This window comes from Somniosus microcephalus, chromosome 24 (genome assembly GCF_052327205.1).
Source record: "Somniosus microcephalus isolate GS21.2 chromosome 24, FLI_Smic_1.0, whole genome shotgun sequence".
NCBI classification, from domain to species: Eukaryota; Metazoa; Chordata; class Chondrichthyes; order Squaliformes; family Somniosidae; genus Somniosus; species Somniosus microcephalus.
In genome coordinates, this window is record NC_141010.1 from 18,987,565 (window position 1) to 19,001,046 (window position 13,482).

Sequence of the window (13,482 nt, forward strand, 5' to 3'; positions counted from 1 at the left end):
CTTCAGTCAGCCATGTCTACTTGAGATTTGAATCTTGCTTTTCAAGCTCCTGTTCTCATTCGATTTTCCAGATGTTTCTTTACTCATGGTATCGCACAGCTTTCATTTCTTGTGCAGTAAGTTAGTTTTATGCCATGGTTCCACATTGTATTTATCATTCTGACAAGTTGGTCTGAAGATCGCATCCAATGTTTATGCCTTTAATATATCTTGTTGAGTTGAATTCCCTCTCCAAGATGCCACAGCACCAATATTTTCCATACGATTATATGCTGCTACTTTGGATGTTTTGTGGTGCTTTGTAACCGAACAGTTGTGGGTTTTTTTCTGGTAACGGGCAAGCAAGCATTTGGCTCATGGGTTGTAGAATGTATTTGGGTGGATTGCGACCTACCAGGAAGCACGGAGACTCATTTATACTGTAACACAGCTGAAACAATAGGACAATGTGCAAAGAGATTTTCTTGACCCCCATCTGCAAGACAGCTGCCTGGACTAAAATTATACTTTCACAAAACACAACTTGGCTCTTGACAGCTCCAGATGACAAGTGCTTAATGCTTTTATGCTTGAAGCTGGCCTCAAAATTAAGTCCTGGATTTTCCCCAACACTTTTGCTGCTTTAGCTGGTCAGGAAATGTTGGATGGTAATTTTAGTTGTGGTATGGTTTACTTGGACCATTAAGCATAGGACTGCTCAATGCTATGCAATGGAGCTACTTAGACTTACCATGCATGACTGCGTGGCTCAAGCTAACAAATGTTTTTTGTAATTGTATGATTCAAGCTGGCCCTCCTTACTTAGTCATAGGTTCCCAAGTTTGTTTTTTGTGTGTAGTGTTCGAGCAAAGAATATTAACTAAACCTTGTGGGGATGACCTTCCTTGCCCTTTGAAGCACATGTTCAAAGCTCATGCAGTCTTTGAGCTTGTGTCTAAAGCCTCATTTGTGTACTCTGGAAAGAACTGGGGCAGCACCAGAATTGAGCCTTGAATGCACTGTGTTCTATTGAGCAGCAGGGAACCACATGATTCCCATGGCTATTGCAGGAATGCAGAACTTCAAAAGGAGAATGCCCCATGGTTGTCCCCATTTGGAAGACTACCCAATCATTTGTTTGTGGTGGTTGAACATGATTTGAAGAAATAGGAGGACTATACTGCAGTCAGTAATCTAACCTTCCAGCAAAAAGTAGCTCTGACCTAATGGTAGATTGCGATGCATTCGGTGACCTGGTTATGTTGTTTAATGGAAGGAACTATATTTTGAAGGATCTAAAATGATGTTTTTGCTGCAACAGGAGAAGTACCGGCGCATGGAGGCAGCGGCAAAGGCCGAATCGGAACAGAAAAGGCAGGGCTATGGAAAAGACGGAAAAGGCCCTGCTGTCCGAGGGAAGCTGCCAGAGCCACCCAAGACTGCAGAAGAGATCTGGCAGCAGAATGTGATTGGCGATTATCTGGCCAAGTACAGGGTATGCACCGGGCTAGTTGGAAAGAGAGGCAGAGACCACTTGGAATGGAGGGGGTGGGGAAAGGAAGAGAGGATAGGCTACTTGCCAAGCTCAGAATGGGCAGGATTACTGCTGGGAGGTTATCTGTGGCATGAGAGAGCAGGCACTTAAATATTTCAGATTTTGCTGCACATTTGTCCTCCAACATGTAAGAATCTTTTGCTGTTGTGAATACTGACTTGAAATATTGTACAAAGTGGCTAGCTTTATTTGACGTGCCCCATGTGTCTTCTGTACCCCAGAGGAGATCTATACACGGCTGTGTGCTCTGTCATGTGTTTATTGCTTCCTTCAGTAATGCCTCTGCTTCCTCCTCCTCCTTCTCCTGCCCGGATCAAGCCCCACGTTTTATGCAAAATTACTGCTGCCAATCGGAGCTCGTCTTGTAGTGCTTTAGCATAGTTTACCTATTTGTCAAACCTGATTTGTTAAACTCTGCATAATACAGAAATGACTAATGTGTATCACAGCAGCCCTGTGCTATGTGGTTTGTGCCCATGGGATACAGTGCCTTGGCTTAAACTGCAGCTTTTCTCTGATCTTAGCATTATGCCACTTTTGTCTGTGGGAGGGAAAGTTGCCTTTTTAGGTCTGGCAGCCAATTATCAAAGTTTCTTTAAAATATTTGATGCTTCCTTGCTCAACCTTCAAGTGTGTAAATTCTCTGCCATCAAATAGGGGAAACCAGTTTGGGGTGCAATTCTTTTGCCATACCAGAGCTGTGTTAGTCAGGTGGGTGTCCACATTCCTGCTCTACTTGGAGTGTATTCCAGAAGACAACTCTCTCTAGCTTTCTTTCTCCTGCCATCTGCAACAATTCCAGTGCAGTGCTGAGGGAGTGCTGCACTGTCGGAGGTGCAGTCTTTCAGATGAGACGTTAAACCGAGGCCCTCGTCTGCTCTTTCAAGTGGACATAAAAGATCACATGGCACTATTTCGAAGAAGAGCAGGGGAGTTATCCCCGGTGTCCTGGCCAATATTTATCCCTCAACCAACATAACAAAAACACATTATCTGGTCATTATCACATTGCTGTTTGTGGGAGCTTGCTGTGCGCAAATTGGCTGTCACGTTTCCCACATTACAACAGTGACTACAGTTCAAAAAGTACTTCATTGGTTGTAAGGCGCTTTGCGACGTCCGGTGGTCGTGAAAGGCGCTATATAAATACAAGTCTTTCTATGGCTTTTGTATGCAGGAAAAACTTCAACAACTAATCTGCAACAGTTCCAGTGCAGTGCTGAGGGAGTGCTGCACTGTTGGAGGTGCCGTCTTTCAGATGAGATGTAAAACCGAGGATTCATGTTGCCCAACAACCTATTTCTGTAAAAGGTTTCAACAGACCTTTTATTCTTCGCCAACATGCTGATATCATGAAACATGTTCCAAACCCAGCAGCATGATCCATCGTGACTGACTAATTTGCCAGACGGAAATTTTTTCAGGGCACAATGGCCTCCCTTGACTCTGTGTAAAGTGACTTCTAATTCTGGTTCTTGAAGAGCGCAGTCAACAGCTCTGGATCAGGAATGACCCAGGAAATCCGCACCAATGGAGCCAGTTCCATGTCTGTTCAAAATGCATCTCGGACCCAAAACCCTTTCTCCAGCTTCCAGTTAAAAGACTGCCCATGTTTTGCCTCGGCGACAGTGGGCCAGTGTAACTAAAGGGTTGAAGCCTTCGGTCATTGCATTAATCTGCTGCCATTAGTTGATTCTGGTGCAGCCACAGCCAGCTTGGGACTAGTTTATAGTCTTATCTTTAACATGAAAGCACCCATCAGGGCTGGAATTTATGGAAGGAGCTGACTGGCATCGTAATACCTCTTGCACCGTAGCCAGTGTCCTTTTTTAAAGTTTCTTCAAAGAATGCTCTGTTTCAATTTGCTTAGGCACTGGATTCTCTGCTTCAAACAGTAACTGCCAGCCCGCTGAACTGCTAATGCACATGTTTTTCCGTTAACTGAAGCCAGTATTTATGATTACACTGGAGCACAACTCTTCAAAGAGGAAGCTTGTACATCTTCCATGTTCCTGGCGTTTGTAACGCCTGTGTCATTTCCTCGTTAATGTCTGTCCAATCTTGTGAATTAGTGAATTAATTGTACACTTCCAGCTTTGGTATGATGATGATGATTTTGACCAAGCTGTTAAGTGTACTATGCTTCCGGTAGCCTAAGGATTGTGCTACTTTTGAGGCCTTAATTGAAATTCCTCCCCAAGGTGATCAGAACATTACCTCCCTAGAGATTCAATTACCACAAGATACTTTCTTTTGAAATGTGGCTCTTTCCATTCTGCCATTGTACCTCCGGCCTTTTAATCTGCGCGTAGAACAAACCGTATTTGTTCCAGATGATTGTTGTCCACGGTAGCAGAGTTTTCAGGAAACCAAATTCTAAATGGGCTGCAGAATGCATTTTTGCTGGCAATGGTTGCTTGGGTACGGTCAAGGCCCATTTATGCAGATCTGCAAACAACTTTGTGGTGCATTGTTAGAAGGCACACCCATGGAGTTCGTGTATGAAGCAATCCCCACTGCGTTGCTATAAATTGCCGTTTGGTTCTTTTCAAAGAAGGATATTGGTCCAAAAACAAGTTGCAACAAATCCAAGCTCTGCCTACTTTTGTTTTGTGTGCTGCAGTGGTAATGCTCGTCTGCATGTGAACAGTAAATTAAAGAGAGTTCGAGCAGATGTTTGTAGTCTTTCTGGTGTTCACCCTCCTTTCCAGATCGACTTGGATATTCAAAGATCGAGGATCACCGGTCTGGTCTGAAGATAATCTCTTGATATTCCACGTTCTGTCAAGATTTATTACTGTTCTGATGAGCCTGACTATGGAATACTTTGTCCCTTTCCTTAATCTACATACGGACTTGTTGCTCGGGAGCGGCCATGTTTTCTTTGGTTTGTCAGAATCAAAATTAATTTGAGAAACCACCCGATCTGTCAAATGCTACAGGAAACTTTCTGGTATCCGGCACTGACGGGACCAAGCTGGTGCCGTACCATCAAAACTGCCGTAGAAACCAGCGCTAATGTAAAAACATACGGAGCTTTTGAGCTCCGTGTGAATCAACAAACCCTGTTGCTTACAGCTTCAAAACAGTCGGCCGCAGCTTAAAAGCGTCTCTGTAGCTAAGCAACAGCTTCAGCTAGACCTTGAAGAGCCTGACTGGAGGAAAAAAAAGCAACGAGTAGTAAAAAAAAACTTATAGGAAACGGCTCCTGAATTTTGCCGGTAGATAGAGCTTTCCGGACATGAAAGTTTCCTGTATTTGCATTTGTGACCACTTGTTGCTTACAAATGAGGCTACATGTTTCATGAGCATTTTTCAACACACTAACACTGGCCAAATCAGTGGGCTGGAAGACGATAACCAGAGACTTGTGTATCAGATGCTTTAAGTCTGATTTATTTTTTCTACAGCTCTTCGTACAATTGGAAATGTTCAGTCTGCAGGCCGGAAAATTGGATGTCATTGGCATGGCATGCTTCATCACGTACAATCTACTGAGCATTTGTACCGTCTACAGTGCTGCCTTCTTTGCACAGTGCGTGAATTCCTTTCCAGCTTCAGCACTGCTCTTGAGGGTGACTGTCCCACCCTCGTTTCTTGACAGACACACCAGTTATGCCCAATAAATTCTTTTGGGATTTGTTTAATCTGTACTCCCAGAGAATTGGAGTGGAGGTGTTTTTTTGAAGCATTGCACACGTATTTAGTAGCGCATGCTGTCAGATTGATTGTAATCTGAGCCGTGTCTTGACGTTGCAAAAATGCTGGGCTTCATGGTGTGTCTTTTGTTTTTTTTTAGAATGACCGCTCTAAGGCTATAAAAGCGATGGAGGCTACTTGGAGTGCAATGGAGAAAAAGGAGAAATTAATGTGGATTAAAAAGGCGGCTGAGGATCAAAAGCGATACGAGGTACTCTCCTCTCTGTTCCTCTTACAGCAAGTTCAGTACCAAGGAGACTTGCTCTTGACTGGCTTAAGAATTGAGCTTTTTGCTGTTCCTTGATCAACTAGGTTGACAGCAAGTATCTAACTGCTATACTTGGTGTTCCTGCTCATGGGTATGTTGCAGTCCCGCTGAAGTGGGTATGAAGTGCCCCCCCTGCTCCACAGCATCCGAGTGACCTCGCACACTCTCGTCACCTCTTGAGTACTTAGTTCAAAAAACAGCACTTGATGGTAGGCTGAAAGTTTAACCCTTGCGGTGAGCTGCAAGGGTCCTGTGTGAAATCAGATTGAGCAGTCTCAACCCAGTTCCTTATGGGCACTGACTCGCAACGCCATTTGCCTCCGTGTGCAATTGTACAGGGCCTTGGTGAGACCACATCTTGAGTATTATGAGCAGTTTTGGTCGGCTTCTCTGAGGAAGGATGTTCTTGCCATGGAGGGAGTGCAGCGAAGATTCACCAGGCTGATACCTGGGATGACAGGAATGACGTATGAGGAGAGATTGGGTCGATTGGGCTTATACTCGCTGGAGTTTAGAAGAATGAGAGGGGATCTCATTGAAACTTATAAAATTCTAAAAGGACTAGACAGACTAGATGCAGGAAGGATGTTCCCGATGGTCGGGGAGTCCAGAACCAGAGGTCACAGTTTAAGGATAATGGGTAAGCCATTTAGGACTGAGATGAGGAGGAATTTCTTCACCCAGAGAGTGGTGAACCTGTGGAATTCTCTACCACAGAAGGCCGTAGAGGCTAATTCATTAAATATATTCAAGAAGGAGTTAGATATATTTCTTAAGGCTAAAGGGATATGGAGAGAAGGCCGGAACAGGGTACTGAGTTTGGATGATCAGCTATGATCGCATTGAATGGCGGAGCAGGCTCGAGGGGCCGAATGGCCTACTCCTGCTCCTATCTTCTATGTTTCAATCTCCAGCCACATGGATGGCAATGTATGTACACGGTGCAGCGGTGGGGGGGGGGGGGGGGGGGGGGGAAACAAACGTCTGAAACTGGAGCTTGGGTTCTTTGGGGCAGAGAGAGGTTCACTCTGCATCCAACTGACGCACTTGACTTGGGAATGCTTGATTCTGACCGTGTTGAGGAAATGTTCAAGATGATGCCTCGTCTTGGTGAACGCAGATTTGCCAAAAAAAAATATATTTTTTGAACATTTTCCTTGTGTCTACGGGAGAAATTGAAAAGTGTTTCGGCTGTGCTACCTGTATAGATAATTATCTCTCCGTCTTTATTGTAATTTGCAATGGCTTTTATTGAATCCAGTAAGTAACTGAAGTTGAGGCAGGCTAGAAGGTGCCAAGATAATAACCAGAAAAATTGCTCTAGTGGAATATGTGCTACAGAATAAAGGGCCTGTCGAGGACCCTCAAAGTGACTAACTTCAGATGCTGGACACATCGGCCTAAATGGGCATTAGGGGCCATAGGCAGAAGAAAGGGAGTGTCATTCATATTCAAGGCCAGAAAACACTGACCATTACACCAATTTGTTTCAATTCAGTTCGTTCAGATAGTACTGTATTGCCTTTTGAACTAATCAAATCCTTCCAGGTTGATTAGGGTGTAAGTATGCCTATGCTTTTTTGTGTGTCTCTCAAATATGTGTCCAGCTCTTGTCCATACATTTGTAATTCAATGGCAAAATGGAGTAATGAGAAAATATATAATCATGCAGTGGGGGGTCCAGTCATAGATGACCACTTTATGCCTTCCTCCCAGTCTAGTGCTGTCACCATTTGGTTGATTGCACACCGCAGTCCTGTCAGTTAAAGGAGCCATCAGTAACCCTACATCAGCCACAGGACTGTGATCATGGGGACATATTGTAGTAGTTGTACATATTGTTCTCGCCCAGCCTAGCCTCTTAATCTATTTCATTCCCTGTGCCTCTTTAGTCTTGATAAAGGGTTTTGACCCGAAACGTTGACTAATTTCTCTCCACGGATGTTGCCTGGCCTGCTGAGTTTTTCCAGCATTTTCTGTTATTTTGTACAGTGTCAGTTGTGGCTCAGTTGGTAGCACACTCTCCTGAGTCAGAAGGTTGTGGGTTCAAGTCCCACTCCAGGGACTTGAACCCACAAAGCTAGGCTGACACTCCCAGTGCAGTGCTGAGGGAGTGCTGCATTGTCAGAGGTGCCGTCTTTCGGATGAGACGTTAAACCGAGGCCCCGTCTGCTTTCACTTAAAAGATCCCACGGCACTATTTCGAAGAGGAGCAGGGGAGTTATCCCCGGTATCCTGGCCAATATTTATCCCTCAACCAGCATAGCAAAAACAGATTATCTGGTCATTGTCACATTGCTGTTTGTGGGAGCTTGCTTGTGCGCAAGTTGGCTGCCGCGTTTCCCACATTACAACAATGACAATACTTCATTGGCTGTAAAGCGCTTTGAGGCGTCCCGTGGTCGTGAAAGGCGCTGTAGAAATGCAAGTCTGCCTTTTTAGTTTAGCTTTTGTTGGAACAACCTGCTGTTATCGGGATAGGGGGAACATTCTGCATAGGAAGCTTTCATTGAAATTATTTTTGACCTGAATTACCAATAAACTTGTCTCGGGTTTTATTCTTGCTGTCCATCAGAATAATTGACCCCTGTGAAACTCCAATGCTTGACTCAGTGACCTCGGGCGAGGGGACAAGGCCTGTTTGTGATTTCGCATCAGGTGGAGCCCAACAATGGTATCAATCCCTAGGCGCTTCAAAGGAAGCACGATAACGCAATACATTTCTCTGCTTTTATACATTTTTAGTACTGTAACCGATCTGAAGAATGCACATCTCCTTGCACTTCATTAAGATTTTACTGGATTTGTATTTAAGTGCCATGCAAGTCTGGTGGCATCATGCAATAGGTTCAATGGTAGAGATCATTCACGATCTGGAAGTGGTGTTGGGGGATGTACCCAAGTGGGCGAGATCAGCCCATACAGCCGACTGGGATGGGTAATGAAGTATAATGGAAATGGTCACCGTGCACCGAGTTGCATCAAAAATGTCCAGGTACAAATGAGCAGTTGACTTGTACCGTTGGTTTCTCAGTGGAGTGAATTCTGCGCACATGTTCTGATGACTGCCTGTTAGGATATCGCGAGTCACAGAAGAATGCTAACGCCAAAACCGTGGTGGGAGCAGAGTCCATAATGGCTTAAAGTTGTCCATTTCACTCGGATGACCAGATTGGCTGGCGCGGGAAACTGATGTATCGCACAAGTGCAATAGGGGTGTGCTTGGGAACTAGGACTCATGATGGCAGAGTAGAGGGAGCTTTACTCTGCTGCTGTGCTTCTTTGGTGTCGAGTGGAAATCCCCTCCGTCCCCAACGCTGGGATTCCTCGCCTTGCTGAAGATCGCAACTGACCAAAAATGCAAGTACCGTATATATATTTTTTGGCTAATTGTTTACAGGGTTTGAGCTCTGTAAATTTAGACCAGTTACGTTGCAAGTTTGATCCCTGTTCTGTGCTTTAATTAGCTGATCTTACCCAGGACAGAAGTTTGGTGCTAGAATTGGCTTCAATGCTACTCTGTTAGGGTAGTGGTGAGGAGGATAGTCTGGATTCCTGCTCCCAAGAGTTGCCCAGTGCCCTCTACTGACTGCACGCGTGTGGATGTCAGTAAGTAGGATTGGCCTTTGCAGGAAGGTTTCCATGGTAGAAAGACTATTGACCTGTCTAGATTTGCACATGAGTGCCCAGTTGGATGAGAGATTCAAACTGCTATGGCTGCAAGGACCATCACACCCAAGCCTGATTTCTCCTTTTGCCCAGCATTCAGATACACACTTTCAGAGGCAGTCATTAGATAACTAGCAGGAACGGCAACCCTTGGATCTTATTTCCCGTCTGTCTTCCTCTTCTCCACCTCGACCCCAGGTTGCTGGGGCCAATTGTATCACTATCGCTGCTCTACCATTTTGCTTTACCTAGATATTGTGGAAAGGGAAGAGAAAGTCTTTTAAGCAATGACCCCAAGGATGAAAAACAAATCGGTGTCCACAGCCTTTCACTGCATAAATGTCTATTAATTTTATTATTGATGCCTTCTGTTTTTATAAGTATTATCTCGCATTTCAGAAAGAATTAAGTGAAATCCGGACACCAGCAACAAACACGAACAAGAAAATGAAATTTGAGGGGGAACCAAAAAAGCCACCAATGTATGTACCTCTTTTATTATCAAAATGCGTACAATCACTGGGTGAGAAGTAGACTTAACCCTCATGTACTTTCCAGCTTTTAGTGCATGCCCCGTGTTATTCAGAGACTTGAGCGCACAAATCTAGGCTGACACTCCAGTGCAGTGCTGAGCGGGTGCTGCACTGTCAGAGGTGCTGTCTTTCGGATGGGGCGTTAAACCGAGGCCCCGTCTGCTCTCAGGTGGACGTAAAACATCCCACGGCACTATTTCAACGAAGAGCAGGGGAGTTATCCCTGGTGTCCTGACCAATATTTATCACTCAATCAAAATCACACAAAAAACAGATTATCTGGTCATTATCGCAATGCTGTTTGTGGGAGCTTGCAGTGCGCAAATTGGCTGTAAAGCGCTTTGGGGCGTCCTGTGGTCGTGAAAGGCACTATATAAAAATCTCTCTCCCAACTATAAATTGCATCTTGTATTTTTTTTTCATAAATTATCATTTTTTGTGTTGGGGATTTGGCAGCAGTAGAGCGAGTGGAATGATCGTCCGAGAGAGTGACGGATGGGAGGGTTGTGGTTGATGAAGGACAGAGCTAGAGGAATCGAGGAGGGGAGGACATTACTGGAGGGACTGATGGTGTGATTTGGTAGTTTCTTTTCCTGCATCCTTTCGACTGTGAAGCTTCCCTGACCATTCCACCAGTTCTGTTCTAAATAAAATCACAGAGCAGTGTTGGAAAGCCTTGTAAATGCGTTGCAGAGAGGCTATGGTATGTGATCCCTCGATGAGCTGTACAGTGTGTGTAACTGCTTTCGGTGTTCGAGTGCAGACAGGGGTTCACAATACTGTTTCATTTTCCAGAGTAAAATTAACCTAAAACGTTCATCCTTATGATGATGGTGAGTTTGTATCAGCACTTTGGCCTGAGGAGTGTTAATATTGAGGGATTGCTGTGTTTCAGGAATGGTTACCAGAAATTTTCCCAGGAACTTCTCACTGGCGGTGAGCTGAACCATCTGAATCTGAAGGACCGGATGGTGGAGATTGGGCGAAGATGGCGGAAAGTCACCCAGGCTCAAAAGGACCGTTACAAGAAGATGGCAGAAGAACAGCAATGCCAATACAAAATCAACCTAGAAGCCTGGCTTAAGGTAGAAAGAGAGTCTGCGCAGCAACTGAAAGCAGGAGGGGGTTCTCGTTGGCGAGTTTGGATACATTTTACACTGCCAGTTGAGGATGTATTTTCCACCAGTCTATGGTTGGGCCTCTGAATAGATGGAGCTTAGCTGGCTGCTGCATTCAGCCACTTACTGTGCCCTTCAAGTAAAGATATGGAGGTGGCTGCTTGGGTGGTGGACAATGGGACTCTTAGCCTCATGGAGGCTTATGGGGTAAATGGCCACTAGAGGGGAAATGAAGAGTGGTGTTTTCCATTTAAAATGTAGCATAATGTTAATAGTACATTTAAATTGGCCCTCATTTGCTCAGCCTTCATGCATGTAGTGAGTTGGTCTTCATTTGGTCACCCTTCGATTGTCCTCTTCTTCCACTGGCTCCTTTAACCCAGTAATAAATACTGAGTTGATCTTATCTGTACCTTTTTTTGATAGTGTTTTATACCTCAGTGAGGCTGCCCCTCAGCCAACTTCTCTCTCCACACCTTCTCGAGTCTTTCCTCACTTGGGGATCATTCTTCTCGCTGTTTCCTACCTCCGTTCCAAAGTATGCCATGTACATTCTGAGGTTCAGTGACCAGAATTGCAAGAGAGATATGACCAGGGTATATTAAAGCCTGAGCATAGCCTGTTGTAGATCTGTACTCCACTGTTCTGGCTAAATATCCTGCTATATTATTTTGCGCCTCTATTTTCTCAATATTGAAAGTAGCGAATCGATCGCCCTCGTTGATTTTCAAAACTTACCTGGGCCCTTCATTGTGTATGTTCATTCTTTAAATGTGCAGTATTTTACAGTTCTCACTGATGAACTTTATTTGCCATTTATCTGCCCAATTGCATAACCAATCTAAATCTTTCTGCAAAACCATAACTGCATTGTCCATCCCTACGGCATGCCATTTTAATGTCGCCTGCAAATTTAATGAGCTTACAGTTCTGCGTTTCATGACTAAACAAGAATCTGATCCCTGAGATGACTCACTCAGCAACCCCTCCCCTCTCTTCCCACCTCCCACTTGCACCCCAGGCTGACTGCACACCTTTCAAGTACAGCAAACTGTTACCCGGAGGTTAAATGCCCGGCAAGCTCGAGCCACCGGCAAAAATCAGGGGCCGTTTTGTTAGGTTTTTTTTTTCTTCTCGTGGCTTTTTAGGCTCTACAAAGTCTCTAGCTTAGCAACAGCTTCAGAGAGACGCTTCCAAGGTACGGGCCGACTGTTTAGAAGCTGTTGCTAAGCAACAGTGTTTGTTGTCAGATACGGAGATGAAACGCTCCGTATGTTTCAACACTAACGCTGGTGTGTCCGGCAGTTTTGAGGGAACGGCAACAGCTCGGTCCCGTCGGTGCCGGATAGCACAACGTTCCCTGTATTCTGATTCCTTTAAAATAATTTCTTCTCCAATCCCACATTCTACCCTGATTCCCATGGACTTCAACTAGTCTTTCTTCTGGGACTTTTTTTTCCTTTTCTCTACAGCTCAAAAGTTTGGTTCTACTGCCCTTTTACTTTGACGGACAGTAAGCAGAAGCGGAGAAATAGTTTTGTTGGCCCCTCATAACTTTTAATGAAGTCCAGTGGTTTCTGACTGGACTTGCTGATCACCATTATCTGGTATTTACGTCGGTACTGATGCATGTTGCTTAAAAGGAACAGCCTGGCAAATGGGGGCTACACGGTCTTAATTAGTCACAGCCTTTAGTTATTGTAATGGTTTGGGACGGGAGCCATTCTTTTCCTTTGAGCAGGATAAGTGCAATATTTGATTCTGGGCATTGCTTTGTTTCCTTAGAGCATATCTCCCCAAGAGAGAGCCGTGTACAAGGAATACACTTCAAGTGTAAGTCAACCAACCATCGTTTTGAGAAGCTTTGTGTTTAAAACTTGTGGTTTTTTTTTTAAAAGAGATTTCTGTTTGTGGGGTGGGGACAAATTGACTATTTCTCTTTCATCGCATATTGTTTTCTGTTGACTGGCTATATTGCACTGAAACACACCACCTTATGGCCTGTGAACTAACTTATCTCCGCTAAATGACAGTGTCAGCTGTGGCTCAGTGGGTAGCGCACTCACCTCTTGAGTCAGAAGGTTGTGGGTTCAAGTCCCACTCCAGAGACTTGAACACCAAAATCTAGGCTGGCACTCCAGTGCAGTACTGAGGGAGTGCTGCACTGTTGGCGGTGCAGTCTTTCGGATGAGACGTTAAACCGAGGCCCCGTCTACTCTCTGTGGATGCAAAAGATCCTATGGCACTATTTTGAGTTATCCCCGGTGTCCTGGCTAATATTTATCCCTCAATCAGCATCACTAAAAACAGATTATCTGGTCATTATCACATTGCTGCTTGTGGGAGCTTGCTGTGCGCAAATTGGCTGCCGCGTTTCCTGCATTACAACAGTGATTGCGTTTCCCAAAAAAAAGTACTTCATTGGCTGTAAAGTGCTTTGGGACATCCTGAGGTGGTGAAATGCGCTGTAGAAATTCAAGTCTTCCTTTTTTAAATTAATGAGGTACCTAGAACTTGACCCAAAATGGTGGTGACTAGGGTTTGAGTTTCTATAGGGATTAATAATGTTGTCTAGATCTGGGAGGGGGGCAAGGGCAATCTTTGGGGAATGTGACATTTGAAGTATTCTTGGAATTTTTGTCGGTGGATGGATAAAGAGCA

The 13,482-nt window shown here is 44.6% G+C and overlaps 1 protein-coding gene across 2 annotated transcripts in view; it reads left to right on the top strand.

The window, feature by feature from the left end:
* The window catches only part of ubtf (upstream binding transcription factor), a 71,230-nt gene that overhangs the window by 41,583 nt on the left and 16,165 nt on the right, over positions 1 to 13,482 (top strand). For both annotated transcript variants that reach the window (XM_085966288.1, XM_085966289.1), the window contains exons 13-17: positions 1,301 to 1,474; positions 5,334 to 5,444; positions 9,570 to 9,652; positions 10,599 to 10,788; positions 12,607 to 12,654. In XM_085966288.1, the coding sequence (XP_085822414.1) occupies positions 1,301 to 1,474; positions 5,334 to 5,444; positions 9,570 to 9,652; positions 10,599 to 10,788; positions 12,607 to 12,654 (606 nt within the window). The remainder of the gene's footprint in view (positions 1 to 1,300; positions 1,475 to 5,333; positions 5,445 to 9,569; positions 9,653 to 10,598; positions 10,789 to 12,606; positions 12,655 to 13,482) is intronic.